The sequence below is a fragment of the Pseudochaenichthys georgianus genome, chromosome 1 (assembly GCF_902827115.2).
Source record: "Pseudochaenichthys georgianus chromosome 1, fPseGeo1.2, whole genome shotgun sequence".
Classification (NCBI taxonomy): domain Eukaryota; kingdom Metazoa; phylum Chordata; class Actinopteri; order Perciformes; family Channichthyidae; genus Pseudochaenichthys; species Pseudochaenichthys georgianus.
Genome location: NC_047503.1, coordinates 40,220,618 through 40,245,325, shown reverse-complemented (window position 1 = coordinate 40,245,325; position 24,708 = coordinate 40,220,618). Strand labels below are relative to the sequence as shown.

Sequence of the window (24,708 nt, the reverse complement as noted above, 5' to 3'; positions counted from 1 at the left end):
CAAATCCGGGCCGCCACTTCATTTGCTGTGGCCCCACAAGAGCTTGCAAATAATATAATAGGTTTATTATAAGGTCACGTGCCGCTTTACAGGAGCACGTTGCCCATAAACTACATGTCCCACAATGCATCTCATTTTGTGACTAAGCGCTGCTCGCCCCTATGTTGAATATTGCCTGTTCGTAAGAGATGTTGTTAATATTCTGACGTGTTATGTTGTTCATTGACTGAACTCAACCAAGCTACCAATACATACAAAAAAAACAAAGGAAGCAACAGTTAAAAAAGCAATACAGTGTGAAAACAGATGCAACCAAACACACCAATACACAAAGATGCTATGAAGAAAAGCTCATATGTTTTGGGTTTAACAGAAAAGTCTGTTTTTAACTTTCCTCTTAAAAAAACACCGGTTGCTTTGTGCTCTTTTGCAGGGAAAATGTCAAACATCCGTGCCGTCAGGAAGAGGCAACAGCTGAATAACTTAGTTGCCATGGTTACGGAGATAGCCAGGCCTGGGTACACAGTGGTGGATTTCTGCAGTGGGACGGTACGTGGATTCATCCATCAGTGAAGCTATGCATGCACATGTATCACCGCTCCAACGGATGGATACATTATACGGCTGATCCATTAGCAGCCAGCTGAAAGGAGCGACGCCTCAAATTCCCTCGTGTTTTTCTCTTTAAATGACTTGTGTTGTTGTCCATTGAACACAGACGGACCGGTAATTACCCTCATATAAATGCACGCTCAGAGCGATAGCGCCGCATGGCGAGAGGGTCAATACTTAGCTGGAAAGGGCAGCACTAATCAGAATTCCATTCATGACCCCTTTGATGGTTGCTGTTTTCACACTGTGCGTTTTCATTTGTTTTCTCTTTCTTCGTGCCGTTTCTCAGGGCCACCTTGGCATTGTTCTGGCTCACACACTTCCAGATTGCCAGGTAATGTGTGTGTGTGCAGATCTGTGTGTGTGTGTGACGTATCATTCAATTTGGTTGCTGGGACACGTGACTTGACTCTAGACTGGTAACCTTTAAACGGCATTTATCATTATTTTTGACATTTAAAAAGAGATTAGTAGGTAAAGTATTAGATCTATTTTTAATGACAAAGTGATTATTATCAGTCATGAAATGCCTCCTGTAGTGTTCTTGAAAAGGTGATGAGTTGAACTGGTCATATAAATAATGTTTCTTTATTAATTGTACAAATAAATCATTTTATTTTATGTTTGTCATCTTATTCTAGTCTATTTTTCATTTTTGAGAGGTGTATTCATTCATTATTTTCTCATGTTGCCATGTATTAGAAATGTATTATTTCCTATTCCAGGTCGTATGAAAAAGTTGCATCACATGCAGCTGTGTTGTTTCTGTTTGTATTCAAGGTGATCCTCATAGAGAACAAAGAGGAGTCGTTGGTCCGAGCCCAGCGTCGTGGCGCTGAGCTCGGACTGAAAAACATCGGCTTCATTCAGGCGAATCTGGACTACTTCACCGGACCCTTTGAGATTGGGGTGAGCAAACTGCTGCTATTAACACTACACAAAGAAAAAGGTGCCTTTGCATCAATCGTGTCTCTATTTGATTGATATAGGTTATATAGGCAATATGGTAACCATTTAAAGTGATTTGGCTAATTTTTAAAGGTCATTTCATCAATATATTAAAGTTCTCAGATATATACAGAACATGTCTCTGATTGGCTGAAACACCAAACGGATCATTCAGCATTACCCATAATCCCCTCTGTTTCAGCTCTGTTTCCAAAGTGCTGATTCTCTGTCTGTTACTTTAGATGAAAATAAGGAGCCCCTCCCCACGCCCCTCTGAGACAGATTTGGTTAAAAAGAACACAATGGTGCTCTAGGAGGAGATGCAGGTGATAAGGCGTGTGTGGTGGGGGGGGGGGGTGGTGTTACCTTGGTTGGTGATTGGCTAATGGTTACACAAGCCCAACAAATCGTTATGACATCATAAAATGGCCAAAATCTGATCAGCTCATTTTCATCAGGACAAAAAGAGAGAATGTTTTTTCCTGAGACTTTCAGAATCTCTTTCCACAGAGGGGACACATGTTGATGTAGAAGAGACATGAACAAGTGGATTTTGCATAATAGGTGAAGTCTAATAGTAATTTAAAGCACTGCGCTCAAATGCAATGTGAAACTTCTTTGTGATGGTCAAATTAAACCATAGCTATAACTGGAAAATAAAATCATTGGGTAGTCACAATATTATCTGAACTGCACCCTGTTTTTCAATCAGTATTAAATAGCAGCACTGATTTAAGTCCTTTGTGTTCAATGTCGTTTGCATTGTTAAACCGTAATCACAACCCAATTTAGAATCACCACATGAAATATTTTTTAATGCAAATCACATTGCTTTTCCACACTCACAGTAGCTCTCTAAAAGACCAGTGAAAATATTGTTCGGACACAAAGGAAATGCTATTAGCGACGACATGGAGTGTGCAAACTCTAAAGCTTAAAGGTCCCATGTCATGGCCATTTCCACTGATCATAATTCCATTGTTGAGGTCTACTAGAATAGATTTATATTGTGCAATTTTACAAACTCACATTGGTTTCTCTGTAAACTACGTGTATTCACTGAATTTCACTCTCTGCCTTTAACGGCTCGTTGTAGCTCCAATAGCTCCAGCCCCCACCCTCCCTGTGAGCAGTGTGTGCTCTGATTGGTCGGGACGTTGTGAATTGCGCTGAGCTCCGTGGAGGTGTGGTTTCCTTGTTTAGCGATACACAGCCAAACTCATCCTGAGCACACACAAAGTCACAGCCGAAGTAAAAACAACAAGTGTGGCTTGATATTGAGTAAGAAAAAGGTTGATAAACGCTGTGAGAATGGGTCTGCAGAGAGAATGTTGCCGCGATCCCAACTGTCTGTTATCAGCCTGCAGCCAGGGAGCAGAAATCAGCAGAGCTGCCTGCACTGAGTGTGTGTGAGGAAGTCCGTGGATGGGTCAATTTGGACCAATCAGCGGGGGCTTAATGTAACGGCTCCGCGGAAGTAACGTAACGGCTCCACGGATCGGTCCATTTGGTTCCGGGTACCGCATGACCGTTTCGCTCTGGGCGCGGCTACTGGCCATTCTTACGTCACGATACCCAGGAAGTAAACAATGGACAATGACGTATCTTCAACGAGGCGTTTTGGAGAGGTAAGTAGGTCTGTGTTAGAGTTTACTCGCTACAGGGTGTACTTTGAGGGTTTTGACTCTGCACACCGTTTACATGCATACCAACCTACATAACACACAAGGGGGCGGGTAATAACCGCAAAAGCATGACATGGGACCTTTAAGACGCACAATTTATTTCATCCATTACAATACAGAAAAACAAGCCACTGTAGTCTAGGGGTGCAACAACTAATCGACTTAATCGATTACAATCGATTACCAAATTAGTTGCCAACTAATTCAGTCGTCGATTCGTTGGTGACGTCATCACGTGTGTTTTACGCCCCGTTAAGCTCTAACTGTATTGGTCTTTTTATCGGTACTGGAGACATTTAAAAAATATATGTCATGTATTATTGCTACAAAGACATTATATCGCAGTCTCAGTGTCACCAACTAGTTTCTAATATGCAAAAAGACAAACAAATGCGTCAATGATGTATTTTCGATCTTTCTCTCCCCCGCCTGCTTGCGAGGGGGCGGGGCAGTTTACACACGGCAGCTGCAACATGCAGCAACACACACACGTGGGAGATGGCGGAGAGAACGCGCTCCGAGGTGGTTAAACTTTACCCGTCTCGATGTGGAGAATGCTCGTTGCCAAAAGTGGAATAAGAGTTTAGCATGTCAGGGCGGTAACACGAGCAATTTGTCTAAACATTTAGCAAAAGTGCTCCACATCCAGACGGAGGAATGCACCGGGTTCGACTGTCTCTCTAGTAGCTCTGTAGCCGCGTCCACGTCAGGTGTTATGTATGCTAGCAGCAACACACGGAGCTAACTACATTATACAAACATAATGATTAGAGGTAACAGTTATTTAGTTTGTTAAAGTTTCAGCTATTCTGTTTACAGTTCTGTCATCACATTATTTAATACAATTTGTTAAAACACTGTTGTTTCTTTTGATGTGAAATATTATTTATTTAATTTGAATAAAAAGCAATGTTAGTTTTGTTCACAATTTAAGTTATTTCAATATTATAAAACGGACAAGTCAAATCAAGCAATCTGATTGGTTCTTAGCCGTGATATACTGAGCGTATACCACGGGTAGAATTGTAAGTTACTTTTCACAACAAGTCAGTATCCCTCCGCGTCTGAGAAAAACAGTATACCGTTGGGCTGAAAAGCAAACTGCCTGCAGTTTGCTTTTCATACTGGAACAAGAAAGCAGCGGAGAAGTAACGGGGCAGAAACCCTCCTTTGTACGCAGCGGTCCAGACATAGACATCAAACGGCAAAACATACAGTGGGCAGTTCCTTTGGCATTAGGGCAGGGATATCTAGATACTTTCCATGGTTTGACATAATGAGTTGTGCTACTTTTAAAGCAAGCAACGATGTTTTCAAATCTGTAATCAAAGAGGTCCGCAAAAACACTATCGGCCAATCAGATTGCTTGATTTGACTTGTCAGTTTTATAAATATATTTACATTTCTTCAGTTACGGAACAAACTTACAAAGCATAAGATGGAAACATTTAAGATTAACTTGGACCTCCGGGGGGGTCTTACTATGGAAGAGTGGATTGAGGAGTGCCTATCTCCAGAGAAAAAGCACCTAAACGACGACATGCAGAGCTACGTGAAGAGCAGGTAGACCAACTGAAAAAGTAGCACCATTCAAAAGCTTTCTGATGCGGGTCTTGAAACAAAGCAGAGAAATGATGACCGTTAGTGGCCACAGGTGCGAAAGCTCTCTCTCTCGAGCTACTGTAAACCGAATCTCGGGGACCGGAGAAAGTGGAGCAATATTCTCACCACGCCAAGCAACAGCCTAGAACAACCTCAACAAGTAACCACGTAAGCCATGCTACTGATGCCGGACAGGTTTTCAGTGGCTGCACAATAAACGGCAACATACAAATGAATGTAAATAAATAGCCAAATAATGGATCAACGCTCTCTGTCTAATATGTTCGCTAGCTGTTAGTGTTGTTGCATAGCAACAGAAGGCAACGGAGGGACTATTTTATTTTGAACATCATTATTTACGAATAAAAACTATTTAAATTAGAGTGTATTTTTTTCCCATATTGCCACACTTGGACGCTTCGCGTCGGGCCGAACCACGCCCCTTAGCTGTGATATAATGAGCATATACCACGGCCTGTCGTGAGCTATTGCTTAAATATATGTATTTTGGAATCAAGTATTCATCTTTATTGTCTTCATTGTTAGTTTCCACATGCCTAAAACAACCTCAAGCTAAATCTAAAAGTTGATGGCTAAATAAGAGCGTTTGTGCAAGGCATACAGTAATAGTCCGAATAGTCGATTAATCGTTTCATTAATCGATAGATTAATCGATTATCAAATTAGTCGTTTGTTGCAGCCCTACTGTAGTCCCATTATGTACAGTGTGCTAGTAGTGTATCCCATTCTACTATATGGTCATTGTGCTCGTATTATTGAGTTACATGGCAAAGACTAGATGTTAACGTCAAAAATGTGCTGCAATACATTTCTGTAATAACCTCATCAACGTGGAAGTCATCCAGTTCCATGTTGCTACAGTTTATCTAAAGGTTAGGAGGATGTTTGGAGGCATCGTTGTCAAATCAGCTCCCATCATCCCATGAGCAACATTCTATTTTATTTACAAAGGTTAATAATGATTATTTCGCCAAGACCCGGTTCTTCGTATTTCTGTTGATCAATTTCAAGACGTTTTATTTACACTTCATAAACTCTGCCACAATCACAACGTCACTGCAACGTTTCTGATCATTGTATATCTTATATTTGTTTTATTTGACCTGGTTCAACCACTTCCAAAGCCTGCTGGGCACACTAGCGGATGGAGCTGAGGAAAGTATACCAGCTTTCCTCCAGAACCTGCCCATCGACGATGGTCCCTTCACAGCCAGTGAGCTTGCCAGGGCGAAGTCCACAGTTGCGGCTTTCACACCAGCGCTTTTCCTTTTCTAGCTCCGAGCGGGAGCTTTTCTGGTTCAGCTCCGGTTTCTCTTTTCAGCTCCCGCTCTGTTCACACGGCCCACTGGCGCCCCAGAGCTGCCCTTGCTGCGTCATGGCGTCACCGTTTACATCGCTGATTTGCTCCCCAGCGGAAACCATTACGGCGCTCACAACAACAACAACAACTGCGTCGGGTCGATGATCGTGTTGCTTTTAATCACACGAAGCCAGAATAAATTGAATAACGACTTCTCCAACCTTATGCTTTGCTCCAGAGTGCCGTGGTTCATTGTTTATTAATGTGTTTCTGCAGCATTTACCGACCGCTGCAGTGCTGGCTGCTCTTCCACAGGAGTTTATTCTCCCGTTAGCTCCCGGTTAGCTCGCACTGCAGCGGCCGCTCTAAAGTATTCACTGTCCGACTCACACAAGCAGCTGATGCATATCCCCAGTTCCCCTTAGCCTAAGTGAATGTGTGTCAGTCTGAATTGACACTGTTTGGTATCACAACGCTGTTATGAAAGTTCCTCTGGTATAAAACGGGTGATGTTGGCATAGCAACCGAAGCTAAACTGACTACTTGCATCCGATAGCTGCAATAATACAAAACAACACGTCTGCCTCTCTCCACAATGATCGATAACAGTGAACGGATGGTCAAAGTAAGGTACAAATAAACAGAATCACACGAAGCCTGGTTAGTGTTGCCTGACTTTATAAAGTGTGTTTATAGGCACTACTGCTTGTAGGCAGGCATAACAGTCGACCCAGGGGAGGTGGGTTTAGTTTCCTGCACGCCTCGACGTATAGAGAGACGTAAGTGACGCCACCTCTTAGCTCCGAAGCTCTTGCCTCTAGACCGACAATTTTTTGGAGCTGGAAATGAAGCGGATTCCGGAGCTAAGAGCCGGCGCAGCTCCGGTGTGAACTGGAAAACCCGGCGCTTTTCAGGCTCTAGCTCCGAGCCGGAGCTGAAAAGGCGCTGGTGTGAAAGGGGCAAGAGAGAGAGGGCAAAAGTGCTGGGCCGGATGGCATACCCCCGGAGGTCCTAAAGTACTGTGATCTCGATGACCTCATCCTAGACTTTTGCAACCTCGCTCTACTGCACAACATGCAGCCTGCTCTTCTTTGTTGCTTGTTTTTAATTATGCTCTGTAAGGTGTCCTTGAGAGCTTTGAAAGGCGCCCATAAATAAAATGCATTATTATTATTATTATATATGGTCTCTCTCCAACATCATCCCGGTGCCTAAAGCTGGAGACCTCTCAAAGCCAGACAACTACCGAGGCATCAGCCTGACATGTATCACCGCAAAGGTTTACAACCGGATGATACTGAACAGGATACGGCACGCCATCGATCCTCACCTGAGGGAGAACCAGAATGGCTTTCGAGAGGGGAGAACCACCGCAGCCCAGATCTTGGCGCTAAGGAGAATGATCGAGGAGGTGACAAAGGATAACTTGACTGCTGTACTGTGTTTTATCGACTTCAAAAAGGCCTTTGACTCGATCCACAGAAGCACAATGGTGAAGATCCTTGAGGCCTACGGTGTCCCTCTCAATCTACTCCGGGCAATAGAGACCATGTACGCAGGAACAAGGGCCAGGGTGGTGACCCCAGATGGCAACAGCGAGGAGTTTGACATCCTGGCTGGGGTAATGCAAGGGGACACCCTGGCCCCCTTCCTCTTCATCATGGTCCTGGATTACGTGCTCAGGAAGGCCATCAGTGGACGAGAGCAGGATCTCGGCTTCACTCTAACACCAAGGAGGTCGAGACGACACCCCACAGTAGTCCTGACAGACCTGGACTATGCGGACGACATCAGCCTGCTCTCCGACAGCGTGGATCAAGCACAGGAACTCCTGAACAGAGTGGAGTCAGAGTGTGCCAAGGTTGGCCAACGCCAAGAAAACTGAGGTTATTACCTATAACATCTTACCGGAACATCCACAACAACAGAAGGCACTGTGCTTAAAGAAGTCAAGGACTTCAAGTACCTGGGATCATGGGTCAACTCAACCGAGCAAGATCTTAAGGTGAGGAAGGCACTTGCATGGAGGGCCCTGAACGGCATGACCAGTGTATGGAACTCCAACCTCCCCCGTCAAATCAAACTCAGCTTCTTCTATGCAACGGTAGAGTCTGTTCTCCTCCATGGCAGTGAATGCTGGCCCCTGAAGCCAACCCTGCAAAAGTCTCTAGACGGATACTACACCAGAATGTTGGGAGCAGTATTTAACATCAGCAAGAGTGTACATTTAACCAACAACATCCTGTACGAGGGAATACCAAGGGTGAGCGAGAAAATTGCAGCCAGGAGAATGAGACTAGCAGGACATTGCCAAAGGCATCAAGAGCTGCCAGCCGGCAAATTGGTGCTGTGGGAACCAACACACGGGCATCGGTCACGAGGACGTCCCGCACAAACATACGTGGACGTACTCAAGAACGACGCAGGAGCACAAAGTACCAATGAACTGGCCAGATGTATGGAGAACCGGGATGACTGGAAGCGACGATGCAGGGCTCGTCTGAGGACGACCTAGAGAGAGAGAGAGAGTTTTATTTGAGAGAAGTAACATTTAATTCCCTGAGCTTTTTCCGGAAACTGTAAATGCCAACGTTCAATTATTTGTGTCAGTTACGGTACGTCCACACTGCAGCTTTGAAAGAATCTTGAAAATCTTGGAGCTGGGCGTGTCTGAAAGCTTGGGGATTTTTTGCGACTAACAACCAATCATATGAATCTCCCGCCCCCGACATACAAAGCAAAAAACCCCGGGGATTTTATGCGAGCAATATATATATATATATAAACTCCCCAAACAGGCGAAAACCTACCAGTTTCCCCCACTCTCTCTGCCACCTCCCTCCATGCCTGGTTCCTCCGGTTTGTATCCCGTTAATAGTTCTGGTCGTAAAGAACCGGGTGATTTGCTACCGTAATTTCTCGTTTGGAATATGAGGAAATGAACTGCGGTCTGGTTCTCCCTGCCCACACGCGGTTTGATTGGCTAGCGCTTGTACTGTCAGATTTGCATAACGGGATTTGATTGGCTGACGCTTCCAGCTCAGCTTCAAAAGTTGAACATTGCTCAACTTTTGAATCCTGAAAATCCTGGAAATCCTGGAAATCTTCGCTTCGCTCCCCCACAATGCAGTTCGGCGAAAAGCGAGGCAAAGTGACGTCATCCCCATTCAAAGTCAATGGGCAGAGAAGCGTTGGAAGCGTTGGAAGATTTGTTTAAAGCTGCTGTGTGGACGTACCGTTAAGCTAAGGTGGCTTTTTATTTGCTGAAGGGTAGCTTTTAATCAGAAGCCATTTAGTGTTCTGCACTTCAGTCGAGCGGTGTGTGTCACGAGTTACCTCTCATTGTCGCAAAGCCAAAAGGTTGTTTTACACAGAAATTGACGGGCAAAGCTAAAGTAATGGTTTGAAGTTTCTTAGTTACCTTGACCATGTCACGCTTTTACATCTTAATTCATCACACACATTTACATCAACAGAATTTGCGAGCAATGCAGTTCTGCCTGTTTGTGTTTAAGCTTAAAGTGCCAGTGAAGTGCATTTTTTTGCGCCAAAATGAAATGGCAGTTTCATTCCTTACATATCATTGTGCCTGTTCATGGCTAAAATAATTTTAATTATTGATTAATTAATTATGAAAAATTAAAAAAAATAATAATAATAACGGCCGTCTGAGCCTACCGGAAGTTGCAGACGATAGCGGCGGTGACGTCACAAGATGGGCCCAGTTGTGATTGTAAACATGGCTGAGACTTTGGAAAGTGATACAAGTGTGAGAGAAATGATTGATTTTGACAGTTTTTCTCGATTTAATCCCATTTCCTGCCTTTCTACAAATATATTAGGGACTATAGTGTTAACAAATCCAAGAAAAATGTGTAATGTACATAATGAGTGTGCACACTTATCTAGTATCCTATCCATGTGAACCTGTTTTATTTGTGATGACCTCATACCCTCACCCGGGAAGATGTTTTTCTTTAAATTGAAGTTAAAGGCATCAATCTGGTGCACTTTGAGGGCAACATTAAGAGATTTATGGATACAGCTCTCAACACTCATATCAAACATATATTTCAATAATCAAAAAACATTGGAAGGATTTCTTAACCTATTTTACACAACTAACATAGATGGAAATATTTGTTTACATAGATGACCAAACCAACTGAGATAACTTAGGCTACAGTTTACAATCTAATCACTCAGAGTCCTTTACCTCCCTGAGCTGACATTATCTCTCTCAGTCCAACAGGAGAGGACTCTCCCTCTTGAAACAGCTAATCTCCGTTAGCTCCGAGCTAGCACTAGATGCTAACAACAACCCTGTAACTCTCTCAGTCTCTCTTTCTCCCTCTCTCTCGAATCGACCAGTGGCCTTTATTTGTCATGAACAATCAACGAATCTACGAAACAATGACACCAGCCAGACTCACCTTCATCTTTTGGGAACAGAAACATCGCCACTTCGGCAGACTTGACATTACTACAGCCAGCGGCAATGCATCGCTTCCCGTGTGTTTTTCCTCCCTTTTTCTTCACTGTCGCCTCCATTGTCAGGTTTTCTCGATTGGCAATCACTTCCAGTCGACTCCGACACACTTTCCAGTAAAATACTCGCTCAAAAACTTTGATAAATTCGACTTTGAAACAGAGAAACAATACACTGTGATGATACACTTCGGAGGCGACCATCTTGTGACGTCACGCAGTAGCTCGCAAGCCACGCCCACGAAGGCGGAGGTCAACTGCGGATTTCACGGCAGCAAATTCAAAACTCATCAAATTAGTTGCTATTCCAACATCTTTTGATATGGGTTTCAATGGACAATTTTGGTCATTACTATATGTATTAGCATAACAGATCATGCACAGGCGCACACTTCACGGGGTCTTTAAGATCCAGCTTAGTGAATATTTTAAAGTCTCCTCAGCTAAGTGTGACAACTTAATACATCTTTCACTAGCTTTCAAACTATGCTTAATGGGTCTAAAAGGCGGCTTTAGGTAGAACTCTCCCACTGCATGTCAAAACGGTTGCTGGTCCTTTTGAAAACACCCACCGCCTTCCACTCAGCGCTTGACTTCTCGAACTGATAATTACCATCTATTTAAAGCGAATGGTTCGTTAACTGTGATTGTTCACTCGGTGTTTCAATCTGGCTGCCACACTGAAAGGTCTTCCGATGCCCTTATGAAGAGTTTCTGCTCCTGTTTCCACACAGGCGACATTTTCCTCTCCCGTACAATCTCCATCATCATCAATCTTCCTCCGTGTTGTTATTTATACGTCTCAGGTCAGTGTCTTCACAAACATGTTGAGGAGATCCATCTTCCTGCCCCGTGTCACAGCCCAGTTTCACAAAAGCCAGATGTTCTACTAGCCTCGATCTTAACTCTCTATTTATACCTGCAGTAATTAGAAGCTATTGTTCCAGCGTCGTCACTCCACTGAGACCCGCTCCACTTGGCAAGAAACAAACGGATTATTCATTTATACAATAACGCACACACATGGATTTTAAACGCGTGTTTAGATTCACGTATAAATCGGGTGCTTAAGTTTGTTCTTTTCTGCACTGCTTGACATTTATACCTCAAACTCTGTGCATCCTTAGCTGTTGCTGTTGCCAAGCTTCTTCTTGCATGACGCAGATATTTCTACCCGAAGGAGCCAACCGTCACACCGGGTTATGTATTAAACATGGCTCCATTTTTAGTCACGCTCATTAAATCAGGCTAATTAAATTCCCTATTCTTAGTCACTGTCTGCTCATCCTGTCTGCGGTTAAATGTCCCAGGTGTAAGACTAGTGGAGCGTCCACATACAGCGTATATTGCTTTTATTCTTTCTCTTGTCAGATAACACTGAGCCTCGGAGGCAGGTAAAGTTGTAGATTGTTCTTGCATCCAGGTCCAATATCGGTTCGCCTTACGGGTGTGATTGTCTGCAATTGATTTTTCCTTTATACTTCGTTATGCTCGTGTGGAGAAAAATGTACTTGCCGTTAAGACTTTTGTATTTGATCAATAAGATTTTATCAGCTAATGTCATTCCATTTTCGTCCTGGTTCTTTTTGTTATTATGTTTTTTTTCCAGTCAAATCTATAATCCCATCTACCTTTTGAGAGGAACAAAACAAAGCACACCTAGTTTTGCAAGATTAACTTAAAATAAGACTTTATTTATACCGAAGGATGAATGAACTGAACATGCAGAACTCCAACAAAGCAAAGAAAGACTCTGAAGGATTTAATGGGGCCCTATTCGGCCCTTTTCAGATTCATATTGTATGTAGTGTCTCTACTGGGACATGTCTCCATGCTTTAATATTCAAAAAGCTCTTTATCTTTCTCATACTGCCTGTGCTGCAGCACCTCTTTTCACCCTCTGTCTGAAACCAGAGCCCAGTCTGCTCTGATTGGTTAGCTGGCCAGCTCTGTTGTGATTGGTCACCGGTTTTGAGATGTCCCGCCCCTTAGCCCATCACGTACAATGTGTTGGAGCGCTAGCCAATAGAAGCACGAGTGATGTGATAACATGCTGGTGTGTAAGTTAACAAAGGGGGGGGGGGGGGTGTAGGAGAGAAACACCGGGATTTTAGCCTTTGCAGACCATTTACATGCACACAAACCCCAAACAGCATAACATGGCTTCTTCAGTGACTGTTGCGTCGCACCTTCCTGCTACAGTATTGCACTGTGGAAGAATGCATTGTTGATTAATAAACGTTTTACTTGGCTGTACTGCACGAGGGTCTGATGGGACAGGGCAGAGATGTAATTGCTTGTATACGAGTGAATAATGAAGCCTTATTATTTCTGTGTTGTGAATATTGAGAGGAATATACAGATGGAAACAGCTTCTCCTCTCCCCCAAAGAGTGTGTGTGTGTGTGTGTGTGTGTGTGTGTGTGTGTGTGTGTGTGTGTGTGTGTGTGTGTGTGTGTGTGTGTGTGTGTGTGTGTGTGTGTGTGTGTGTGTGTGTGTGTGTGTGTGTGTGTGTGTGTGTGTGTGTGTGTGTGTGTGTGTGTGTGTGTGTGTGTGTGTGTGTGTGTGTGTGTGTGTGTGTGTGTGTGTGTGTGTGTGTGTGTGTGTGTGTGTGTGTGTGTGTGTGTGTGTGTGTGTGTGTGTGTGTGTGTGTGTGTGTGTGTGTGTGTGTGTGTGTGTGATGCAAGGCTATAACATGTAATTAGGATTTACCCCAGCATGACCAATGCACAGCATTACGTAGCTGGGTAAGAGTAATGGTGTTACTTTGTTAATTATTTTTTCTTTAGATGTGAGCGGATGTAACATCATGCAATCTCTGATAGGGACTCCTCATCAGCCGTCAGAAATGAGCTGTTGAGAGAACACAAGCCCGTCTTTCCCCTGATGCCGTGAATATATGCAGAATATGAAATTAGGTGTCAAATAGATACAAGGCCGTGCAGGTAATTGATGATAATTTCCCAGTTTTTGTACAATCGTTCATGGGCAGATTCTCCTTGTTTACCTTCGACTCAGTGCACATCTTTCTGAAGTGGAATAAATGCTTCTTTGATGATCAACATTCAGAGACCAAACTCATCTTGTGGAGCTGTTAACGCAGAGGAGACGACTTGGTGTCTACTTCAGACTGTGGAATTACATAGAAAAAGCGTTTCATGTTTTCCTTGTTGTGTATTTGTGAGCTGAAGGACCGCTACAGCTTCCCAATCCAGCTTCCAGGGAGCGCTTAAGCACGTCTGAGAAATGCACACCGGCCCAGACATCTCAGTGACTTCATGAGAGTGCTTGGCCACGTTTAGACTATCTGTATCTTCTCCAACCTTTTGTAGCTGCTGCCAATCTCTGCTTAGCCCCGTCCTGACCGAGCTTTAACTTCTGCTCTGTGGCACCGCTGCCAAGGCAACGTGTAGGAATCAGACTCCCGGACGCCAAGTGACAACTTCTTGGAAGACAAAGTATAGAAATGCAAGACGGCTGCTGGAGTTGGATGGGGTTCATTTCAGTGAGCCTGTGCAGCTATTGTCACATCAGACTGTTTATAACTCATTTTATGTGGCCCATTAGCAGCGAATCTATTTAGCTAATGCACGCTTGGGAAGAAATCCTCTGTTTTTCCATTATACTTTGGATATTATATCCATTGCATTTAATGAATGAATGATGTGTTTTTGCAGGCTGGAACGCATGCAGGCTTTAATATTGTCTCTTTTTGCTATCTAATATATAACCACACCATTACTAATGCATAGCTAGGTGTGCAGCCCCACGCACTGTTTACCAACTCAATGGGAATCCTGATGCATTCGTGCGTCTGCCCCTGAAGCGCCAATATATTTTGTTTGCTCCAACACCCCAGACTGCACCACTGAGAGTATAGAGGTATTTAATAGCAGCCTCCATTATGAAGTAATCAATGGGATTGAGTGGATGCTCTCAAGTGCTCTCCTGTTTTTACCTTGCTGTCGGACAAAGAGGTTTTTTTTAGGAAAGCTTGGGATTTACTCGTGATAAGCGTTTGGTTTCTCTGTCCATTTCACTTCAGGTTGCCCTCCATGCATGCGGCGTTGCAACGGACATGGTGATGGAGCATTGCATCAAGGCGAGAGCGGCCTTCGTCATCAGTCCATGTTGCTACGGCTTCATCCAGAACGCAATCAAGTTCTCATTTCCCAAGAGGTTTGCACTGTTCTGTTTGTTTCTGACCTTGTTGTTTCCTTCTGTTGGCTCCCATGCTTCCCTTCTCTCTTAGTGATTCATGTTATCTTTAGGGGCTCTTGCTCTCCATCCTTTTCACACGTATTCTCCAACTCACTCTCACACGTACACACAATATCCGTATAACTCTCGTCATTGCTTTTTTTGTTCACCTCCTGTCTCTTAGCACCACCACTGACGGTACCAGGCAACTGTCATATCACTACATCCTCCCTTCATCCTTTTTCAATCTTAACCCCCGTTATAGTAGCAGTATCAACGCTGTCTTGGATATTAAAGAGTGAAAAGAAAAGGCAGTTGGAGGTACAGACACGAAATGACTTCCTCACATGCAGTGTTACGCAGAATGAAGGTTGTTTAGGCAAGGCAAGGCAAGTTTATTTATATAGCACTTTTCAACGCAAGGCAATTCAAAGTGCTTTACAAAAAAAAATGAAAGACATTAAGCATTAAAAAAGAAAAGCTAATAAAATAAACATTAAGGAAAAATACATGGATAAAAGTTACAGTGCAGTCTAAAATATGAATAGTTCAATTAAACATTACAAGAAAAAGTACATGGATAAAAGTTTAGAAAAAAACTAAAGACGGAAAAGCAAGAGGCGACAGTTACATGTGTTGATCCTGTTGCTGTAGCAGCGCTGTGTTGCCTAATGGCACTGTAATGGCTCGAGAGTCATCACAAGGTATTATGTTGCTGAAACCACTTAGTGCAGGCTTCAGAACAAAATGTTGCTGTGAATAATTGCTTTTGTAGCAACTGGGAGACTTTGATCACAAGAATGTTCAAATGGAGATACCCATTTAAATTGTTGAGCTGATTATAGTTGTGATTTTGTCTTTTAGACTAATTACACCAAGTTTCTTTTCTGGGACAAAATAATATCGTGTTTTGACAGATTTTGTGTTCTGATCTAGTAGCTGCCCATTGTTCTCTAATGAAGAGTCGGGACACCTAAAGTTAGGGGAATTTCTTTTATTTTTGTTAGTTTTTTGGGCCAGAAGTGCCTTAAATTATAGATCCAGAGGTGGAAGGGGGAGATAGTTGGGATGACGTGAATTTTCCCGCGTACTGTGCGGCAGCAGACACCAAATACGGGCTAACATCTCTAACCACTGAGCTACTGTATCAGTCTTCCCAGAAATGTTTTTTTTAATCAAGAAATGCTGAGAAATTGGTCATATCATTATTTCACAATCAAGTTATCAAGTGTCATTGGCAAGCTCATGATGTTAAGTAAAATCCAGCTCTCTTCATTTCCCTTGTCTTCACCTCTCCATCCACTACTCAGGATTTGATTTGAGTTCCTGCAAGATTTCACAGCTTGTAACTTTAGTCACAAACAGCCTGTTGTACTCGAATAATCTCAACACATGCCTCTTTTTCTCAATATTTAAAGTACTGCTGTAATAGTTGTAAGTGTGGTAGGTAATACACTCAAATGAACCCTGTAGATGTTTTGAGTATAGCAGTAGTGGCGGTTTCATGTGGCACTCAGCAGCAGTGATATGCCAGAAAGGAATCATGGTAAGCCTGTTGGGAGTGGTACGTGACAGTGGAGGAGGAGGAGGAGGAGGAGGAGGAGGGCTTTACGGTTTCTGTTTACATGTACAATGTGGTGGTCAAACAACAGTAACATACCATCAGTCCAAAATACATACAACCAATTGGCATAATACATCTATTGAACAATGTTTATATACGACAAAATATACCTTCATGGGTAATGAGGTCTTTAAAAAAATGTCAGAATCAAGTTTATTGCCAGGTACGTTTACACATACAAGAGATTTGCTTTGGTATTAGATGGTGTGAACATAAATAATCTAAGAAAAGTAGTTATAATTGTAGGTAAAAAAATAAGTATTTAAGGTAAGTATTTTTAGAAACAATTTAGCATGATTTAGCAAAAGGATACTAAAGACAAGTATTTACACAACATTTACATTTAACGATACAAAGAACCTTAAAAGCTCAATTAGAGCTACTGACGTACTGTCTTTTTTTTTGGATTGTTAGACCATTGAATCCATACCTTAAGCTTAAAAACAGCTGAGGTTCAATCGACCGGACTTCATTCTGAGGATTGATATGACTGCAAATAGTCCCTTGATCCTCCTTACCAACGGTCATGTTATCCGAAGCAGTGGCCTGTTAGCGAGAATGAACCTTCCGGAATGTCAAATTCAACCAATCAGAATTGAGTATTCAACTTAACCTTGTAATCAAAAAGATTAAAGAAGGATAACCTTATTGACTAGTTTATTGCAGAATCTCCACCAAAATACCACCAACAAATGTGCCAGTTTGTTTCAGTTATAATGTTTAGGCTAATTTCCCCTCTAAAATAAGTTAGCATAAATCATAGATATTTTTGTTACGGTTGCCAATACTTTTTTTGACAGTGGTCAAACGGTGTACTGTTACTATGATTCAGTTTTTCTGATATTCTTCAGGGACCATTGTGCCTGTAGGAGGGCCCTCGGTGTACTGTACACATATTTAAGAGTTTTCACATACTTACTTTTCCTCATTTTTTGCAAACTTGACACTTCACCCCTCCTGACTCATAAAATATTAAAGAATACAAAAAAAAAAAGGACTTTGCAGCTGTAATTGACAACAATAAGCTGTGTGTCTGCAGGGCAGTTGTGCAGTGTGTGTGTGTGTGTGTGTGTGTGTGTGTGTGTGTGTGTGTGTGTGTGTGTGTGTGTGTGTGTGTGTGTGTGTGTGTGTGAGGGGCCTCCAGTACGCACCTGACTGTGTCAATCTTCATCCTGCCACTTTTAGTGTTTTACCCTCAGGTCATGTTCCAGGCACTCGGGCGAATACTGTGCAGGTGTACACATTCCTGGCAGTTCACGGGTTTTTATGAGCTGTAAAACTAAACTGTCCGTTTCATTAACGCCTGAACAGTTCAAGTTAAACCGAACACTTCTTTCCATGTGACCCGACTGGCCCCTAACCCCTGACCCTCCTCATGTTGACTTTTAATTATCTGACTACATCTTGCCAACAAACAAACTCTTTTCCCATGTCATTTCAAAAGCCCTTTTTTCATTTCATTTTTCCTTCCCAGGAAGAAAGTGGTTTGTTTTAGAGGTTAGTGCATGTTGTTTGTGGAAAGTGATTTCCCACAGAGAATAAAGTCTACACCCTAGAGCTTAGCAAGTAAACATACGACTTATAAATGTAATAAACACATTTACTCCCCCAGTTTGATCACCGCCCAATGATGTTAAAATATTTGTTTTCCCTTTTACAGCAAGAGGTTCCAGGAGACTCTGACTTCTAAGGTATGCTTTTAAATGTAATTGTATCTCTCTATTGCATGTATTATTACTTTGCACTCTGTCAAGTTCAGAATACTCAAATACAGCAACTCGGTTTTTACAAGGATTGTGTTTGAGATTCTCCCTGGGTCATGACTTGCCTTAAAACAGCCTTATGCCGCCCGCTACAAAATGAGATGCATTTTTCTCGTTGCTTATTAATTCAGAAGTACAATGGAATCACAGAAAACTATTTTAAAAGGTTATAGTACATATCTACAACAGAGGGAAATGACCCAGTAAAATGTGATATACCACAATTGTCACCACCCAGCACACAAAGAAACCACATGAAAAAAACGTCAGACGTACCTGAATTAGCCTCCATTAGCTGTTCCGTAAGTCCACTATTACATTTGAGCATAACGTTCTTAACTTCCTTAATAATTTTAGGTATTCATCTCAAATCTTTCCAGTTCAAACCAGCATTGTATCATGTTTTGGCTCAGGGCAAACATATCAAACATTTTTTGCTTCCATTTTTCTAGCTAAGCAGGCCCTTTATATTAGCATGCTAACATTAGCTTCCGTTAGCTACGCGCCGGTCACTCCAGGCGGTTTACATGTAAACATTGAATAACAACACGTTTTTTTAATGGATTAATTATGGGATTTGTTCATCTCTATTTAGAAGTGAGTCGACACTCATGTTTGAAATAGGCAAACATGCACCTTATCAAGAGCTAAAACACTAAACGCTGAATGACATGACTTTATATTTATAGGTATTAAAACGTTCTTGTTTTCATAAAGCCTTACTGTTTTGTGTAGTTTTCCTTTATTTGATCATATGTATTGCTAAGCACAGTAAAATAAAATGCATTAGATCATCTTGGCCACAAAGACACTACAGGCAGTTCAGTCCCTTATCGCTCAGCACAGACACCACACTGTACTCTGGCCCGTCCCACGATGATGTATGGGACCTGTCAGAGCCCCCGGGGAGAAGCTCTGCAGAAGTTGCTGCAGGTCCTATCCATGGAAACCTCAAGAGCCGACATGTCACAACATTGGACCACCTTTAACTCCCTTTCTGTTGTGCACTAGAAGAAACAGACTTTGACAGACGTGGCTTGAGAGGGACAGCAAATTATATGTTATTTACAAGACAGTGGGAAATGGTTTTGACTTGTTTTCACCCTTTCTCCAAAAGCACAGTGAACTAAATCAACCAACATTGTCATATTTTCGGTCTGGAAATTACAAGCTTAACATGTAGCCCGTCACACAGCAGGAGAAATCGCTATGCTATTTAAACCGGCAGACACATTATCTGCCACTTTAAACCTGAGCTGTAAATCTCCCCTGCCTCTCCTCGTGGTTTTGCTTCCAACAACCATGTTTGGTATTTGCTATTCATTCAGGCTGAGTGTCCAGGACCCCACTGTTTCCTGTCTATGCTCCTGAACCCTCAGCCGACACTCGCAGAAATAAAAGCAGCATTACTTTGTTTTAAAGCAGAACCATAGTTGTCCTTCCTGAACGAAAGTTGTTAAACAGAATGACCGCACAATGACGAATGGTGTGTCGCTGGAATAAAGGGCTAATGGTGTGCGATATTGGTGCTCAGAGCTAACTTTAAGCACCTATACCGTGGCCTTGTGTTCAGCATCGACGGACCCTTCGGAGTGAGAAATCAAATCAATTAATGTAGACGCGAGGTAGAACTGATGAAGCGCTCATCCGATACTCTTTGTCGAGGAACCGAACAAACCATGGCGAGCTAAAAACAAGTCAGAAAACATTTCCTTCCGTTTGAAACTAAAACACAAGTTGATCTGGCCTTTTCGGAAACTTTACAGGGCTATTTCTTGTCTAAGAATCTTAGAAGTTTACAATGTGGTTAACAAGCATGGAAATCGTTCCTGTTTTGGTTTCCTTCTTGATCAATTTCACGTCTTACAACTAGTCGGCTTGTTTACAAATGATGCACACAATAGAGGGAAATCCGTCTGGAGAGACAACGCACCAAAACAAGGCTGAGAGTCTGCATTCTGAAGCTGTACGCTAATATCAGCATGCTATCATTCTCACAGTGACAATGCTAAAATGCTCATGTAATATGCTGTAATGTTCACCTTTTAAGTTTAGCCTATTGCCATAATAAAGTTAGCTAATTAGCACTAAAACAAAAAACCACAGCCATTAGTTGTAGATCATAAACCGAATTGGAAATGCAAACCTTGGAATGAGTGAAAAAAAGACAAATATTTGATTTGGTCACCAAAACAAATGTATTTGTATTATATTCAGATATTTTGTTATATTTTGAAATTGCTTAAAAGGCTTAAACATCAGGGTTCTCTGGAGGAAAAGTGAAGGGATCAAAAAAGTCATCCTTTATAGAGTATGAATGTCTGTACAAAATATTATGGCAATTCCCCCAAGGACCATAGTTTGGTTTCAAATACGTTAGGTGTGAGTTCCTACATGGAATTTGAAGGTTGTGTGATGGACTAGTAATCTGCTGAAGACTTACCTCTGAGCTCCACAGCTGTAAGTCGGATACACTGCTCAGATGACTAGATAGAATAAAAACATGCATTCTTGTGTGCATGTATAACCCCGTTCGTTTCACTGTATATGGCTTATCTCGGTTGTATTGGTTGCAAATCTCTGCTCGATCCAATTGCTGGTTATCTCCATGGCAGAGCGCAAACATGTGGTTTTGAGACGTGACAGATACCATCCAAAGCTATTGTGGTAGAATTAATTAATAAACAGTTCTTCTCGTTTCAGGAACACATGATCCTCTGTCGCTTCGCAGACCAAACTGCCGTCCAGCTCCATCCTGAGAGGAGACTCGTAGGTACGGCTTACACTTCCATACTATTTCTTTTTCTCGAGCTCGCTACAAAATAATTGCACTACACCTTGTACTCTGTATCTGTGATGTCACAAATAGACATGATTTAAATGGATTGACCTTTCCATAATGCTGACAATAGACATGGATACTCGTTACAGATGCATTCTTCTTTGGCTGCTGTGTTGAAAATGTACATTTGAAATGCTTACTTTCATTGTTTAAAGTCAAATCAAACAATCACACCTAAAGTTAGTTTATTATATAGTCCGACGTGATGGACACCAGCATGGCAAAAAAACAACCAAAAAACCCTAAACCGCTTTGGTACATGCTGATGTTTCGTTTTTAAGATGTGTTGTTACAGCGTGAGCTGGTTCTCGACTCTTACAAACGGTCTAGACGTCAACAATGTCAATGGTGGATTTGTTCAGTGTGACGAAACAGCTGCGGTGAACAGCTGCTACAATATATCTACGATGTGGATTCAAAGGGTTTTGTCAGACCTCCAGGCCTGTGCTGGAGCTCCACTGTACAGTATTTCATTATGTGGAGAACATTCTCTGCCTGATCGTTCTCCGGCTTATCAAAGCTTCCCCTCTGAATCTGAGGAGGCTCCCAGATGCCTCGTCAGTCTGAAGCTCTTTCATACGTACCTGACGCCACCTGTCACAGCGTGTCTGCTTTATATCAGCTAACAGGGCCCAACCTCTCCCAGCTCTTCCCTCCATGTTTGATCCCATTTCTCCAGAGCATACCAGTGTGACTGAGCAGCATGGCAGACCAAAGCTCACATTTACTGTCTGCCACCTGTTACACCAGTGCCGAACACAATTGAAGTCTGTGTAAAGGAAATACTGAGAGACAAGTGTGATAATCAGTGAGGATGTTCTGTAGGGACAATGTTAAGAACATACAAGAATACCTACAATAATACAGTAGCACTATAATGAATGCTTCTAAAAGGTTTACTCACTAAAATGTCTTAAAATGAGACTTATGTTTTATATTTTGCGGAGATTAACATTATCCCATAATGATTCCCTTAATGCTTAAACCTAGAAAAATCCCTTATTTTAATCAAGTTTCCCCACGATGTCGACTAATCATCATCATTGTCGTTGTCTCCCAGAAGCTGTCATAAATAAAGGTTTTACCCAGTTTAAAGCCACATTTGTAAGAAAAACTTTTAGATCCTGGTCGCTTTTAACTAAACACTTAAACCACATAAAGGATTCTAATCATTGGCCGTCTGTATCTTAAGTGTTCAGAAAAGCAAGCTAACCAACGGTTAGCGAAAACACATTTAGAGAAATACTGATTTCGAACATTAAATCCTTTATTTCTTTCTTTTGTACCAGTTTTTACTTCCAGTCTGTTTATGAGGAGAGAATGTTGGCAAGATTCAAAGACCCTGAACAATAAAGAAATGACGTAATTTTAAATGACGGCAATTGTATTCAAGAAATCAACTCGTAACCCCGGGATTCTACCGGGTCCGTCTGCGCCGCGGTTTTGTTCCGACCTCCTACAGCGTCGAACCCTACCGGGCGCGTTTCGGAGGCGGAGCGTCTTGCGTGCCGGCTCGCAGTTTTTGTTGATTATATTATATATATTTCCTGGACAGGCTACTTTGTACAGACAAAGTTAATAATAATTGTTATATTCCAGTTATAAACGACATGAATCAAAAATGTGTTGCTGTATTTTAGTGGTAAAATGCATTCGTCATCATAATTATTCTATATATATCATTTACACAGTGCCTGTAGACCGGAGGAGAACGCTGGCATTTCTCCTCCTACCTGAAAGACTACGGAGGGATAGGGTCTGCAAAATTAGTTTATTTTGGGGATTGACTGGAAGCTCTGACCGGTCCACTTCCTGCCCGGCGCTATGCAACACCTCGCGTCACGTCGAAAATAGACCAGCCGCCTATTTTTAGCGGAGCCCAGCGCCGAGACGCTTCTGGGACTGTGGGATCTGTTGCATTTTATTTTACTGTCCTAAACAATAAATATGATAAATTAAAGGAAAACAACACAAGACAGTAAGGCTGTATGAAATCAAGAACGTTTTTATACCAATAAACATAAAGTTATGTCATTCAGTTTTTTATGTTTTAGCTCTTCATAAGGTTCATGTTTGCCTATTTAAAACATGAGTGTAAACTCAATTCCAACAATGTCCCTTACAATGATTAAAATATCTTTTTTGTTACCGTTGCAGGAAAGCAGTGCATGGGCCTCGTGGACTTGGACCGCTCCTGGGCAGCAGAGGCTCATGGGTACTCGTTGCAGGTGATGACCATGGAGCCTGATAGCTGTTCCCCAAAGAACAACATGCTGCTGGGAAAGCCTCCGCACAAGAGTGGACAGGAAGTCGATGCTGGCCAACAGGAAGCCGCGCTGCATAATTAGGATAATAATTCAGCTCAGCTCGGTCAGGCTTTGATGAAGTAGTGGCTCCTGGCGGTGTGCTCACTCAGTACCACTGTTTTTATCCACACTCTTGATTTTATCTTAACTTATTTTTTACAAGCCTTTTTTGTGAGAAAGACACTTGGAAAATAAAGGAAGTTATTTCTCATTACACCTGGAAAACGTCGTCTACTTCTAAAACCTCTCTCTGACTTAAAGCAATAATTGTGTGTTTGTTTAAAGCGATGAAACAGAGAGCTCCTCTCCCTTGTTAAATGCTCAATTGCTGGACGCTTTGTCGTGGGGAGTGCTCCATTCTCTCATCAGCGTGCGTGCCTTTGCCTAAACAGTGTGATCAAGCTGTCAACGCAAACGGAAGCAGCAGGAATTACACACACACACACACACACACACATTGCAAATCAAACCCACCATACTTTCAACATGCTGTTTTTGCAAATAGTCTGTATACGACCTTCTGTGTTAAAACTCAACAGTCTGCGTGCTACAGTCTGCTGCCAGGCTTTCACACGAGCAGGAGCAATTCAGTGCTCTGAAGTCGTGTGTGTGTGTGTGTGTGTGTGTGTGTGTGTGTGTGTGTGTGTGTGTGTGTGTGTGTGTGTGTGTGTGTGTGTGTGTGTGTGTGTGTGTGTGTGTGTGTGTGTGTGTGTGTGTGTGTGTGTGTGTGTGTGTGTGTGTGTGTGTGTGTGTGTGTGTGTGTGTGTGTGTGTGTGTGTGTGTGTGTGTGTGTGTGTGTGTGTGTGTGTGTGTGTGTGTGTGTGTGTGTGTGTGTGTGTGTGTGTGTGTGTGTGTGTGTGTGTCAGATAGAAAGAAAGGCGAATGAATTGAGAGAAATGGACTGAACTCGTATCACTACAGGTAAAATAAAGCCTTTGTCGTTGTACTACAGAAAACTGATTATTCCTTATTAAAAATGTATGTGAATATGGTATCCATGCACAAATTGGAATGAATATTTTATGACGCCGGCAAAAAAGGTTGTTGTTCTTGATTGTATGTGCACTGCTTGGAGCCTAGAAGCTGAACAATAACAATAACACTTCTTACTTCTAAACCAGTATACTTTATGCATACTCTACTTCCTCAAGCTTTCATTCACGAGGTAAAACTGTTTAATCTGTTCCTCTGAAACCCCCGTGTTCGTTGACAGTGTATTGTGGCTGCTTGAGGAATCCGTGGAGGTAGCAGGAGAGACCGTTGTCCTGCTCACACTGAAGGAACGCGAACAGAGGCGCAGGTTTTCCAGCGTGGAGCT

The 24,708-nt window shown here is 42.4% G+C and overlaps 1 protein-coding gene across 1 annotated transcript in view; it reads left to right on the top strand.

Annotated features, from left to right (window-relative positions):
• Positions 1 to 24,079, top strand: part of gstcd (glutathione S-transferase, C-terminal domain containing) — a 67,639-nt gene extending 43,560 nt beyond the window's left edge. Inside the window, exons 6-12 of the mRNA XM_034087219.2 lie at positions 434 to 549; positions 902 to 946; positions 1,393 to 1,521; positions 14,701 to 14,834; positions 18,140 to 18,170; positions 20,946 to 21,015; positions 23,242 to 24,079. Of these exons, the coding sequence (XP_033943110.1) occupies positions 434 to 549; positions 902 to 946; positions 1,393 to 1,521; positions 14,701 to 14,834; positions 18,140 to 18,170; positions 20,946 to 21,015; positions 23,242 to 23,432 (716 nt within the window). The 3' untranslated portion in view covers positions 23,433 to 24,079. The remainder of the gene's footprint in view (positions 1 to 433; positions 550 to 901; positions 947 to 1,392; positions 1,522 to 14,700; positions 14,835 to 18,139; positions 18,171 to 20,945; positions 21,016 to 23,241) is intronic.
• The last annotated feature ends 629 nt before the right edge of the window (positions 24,080 to 24,708 follow it).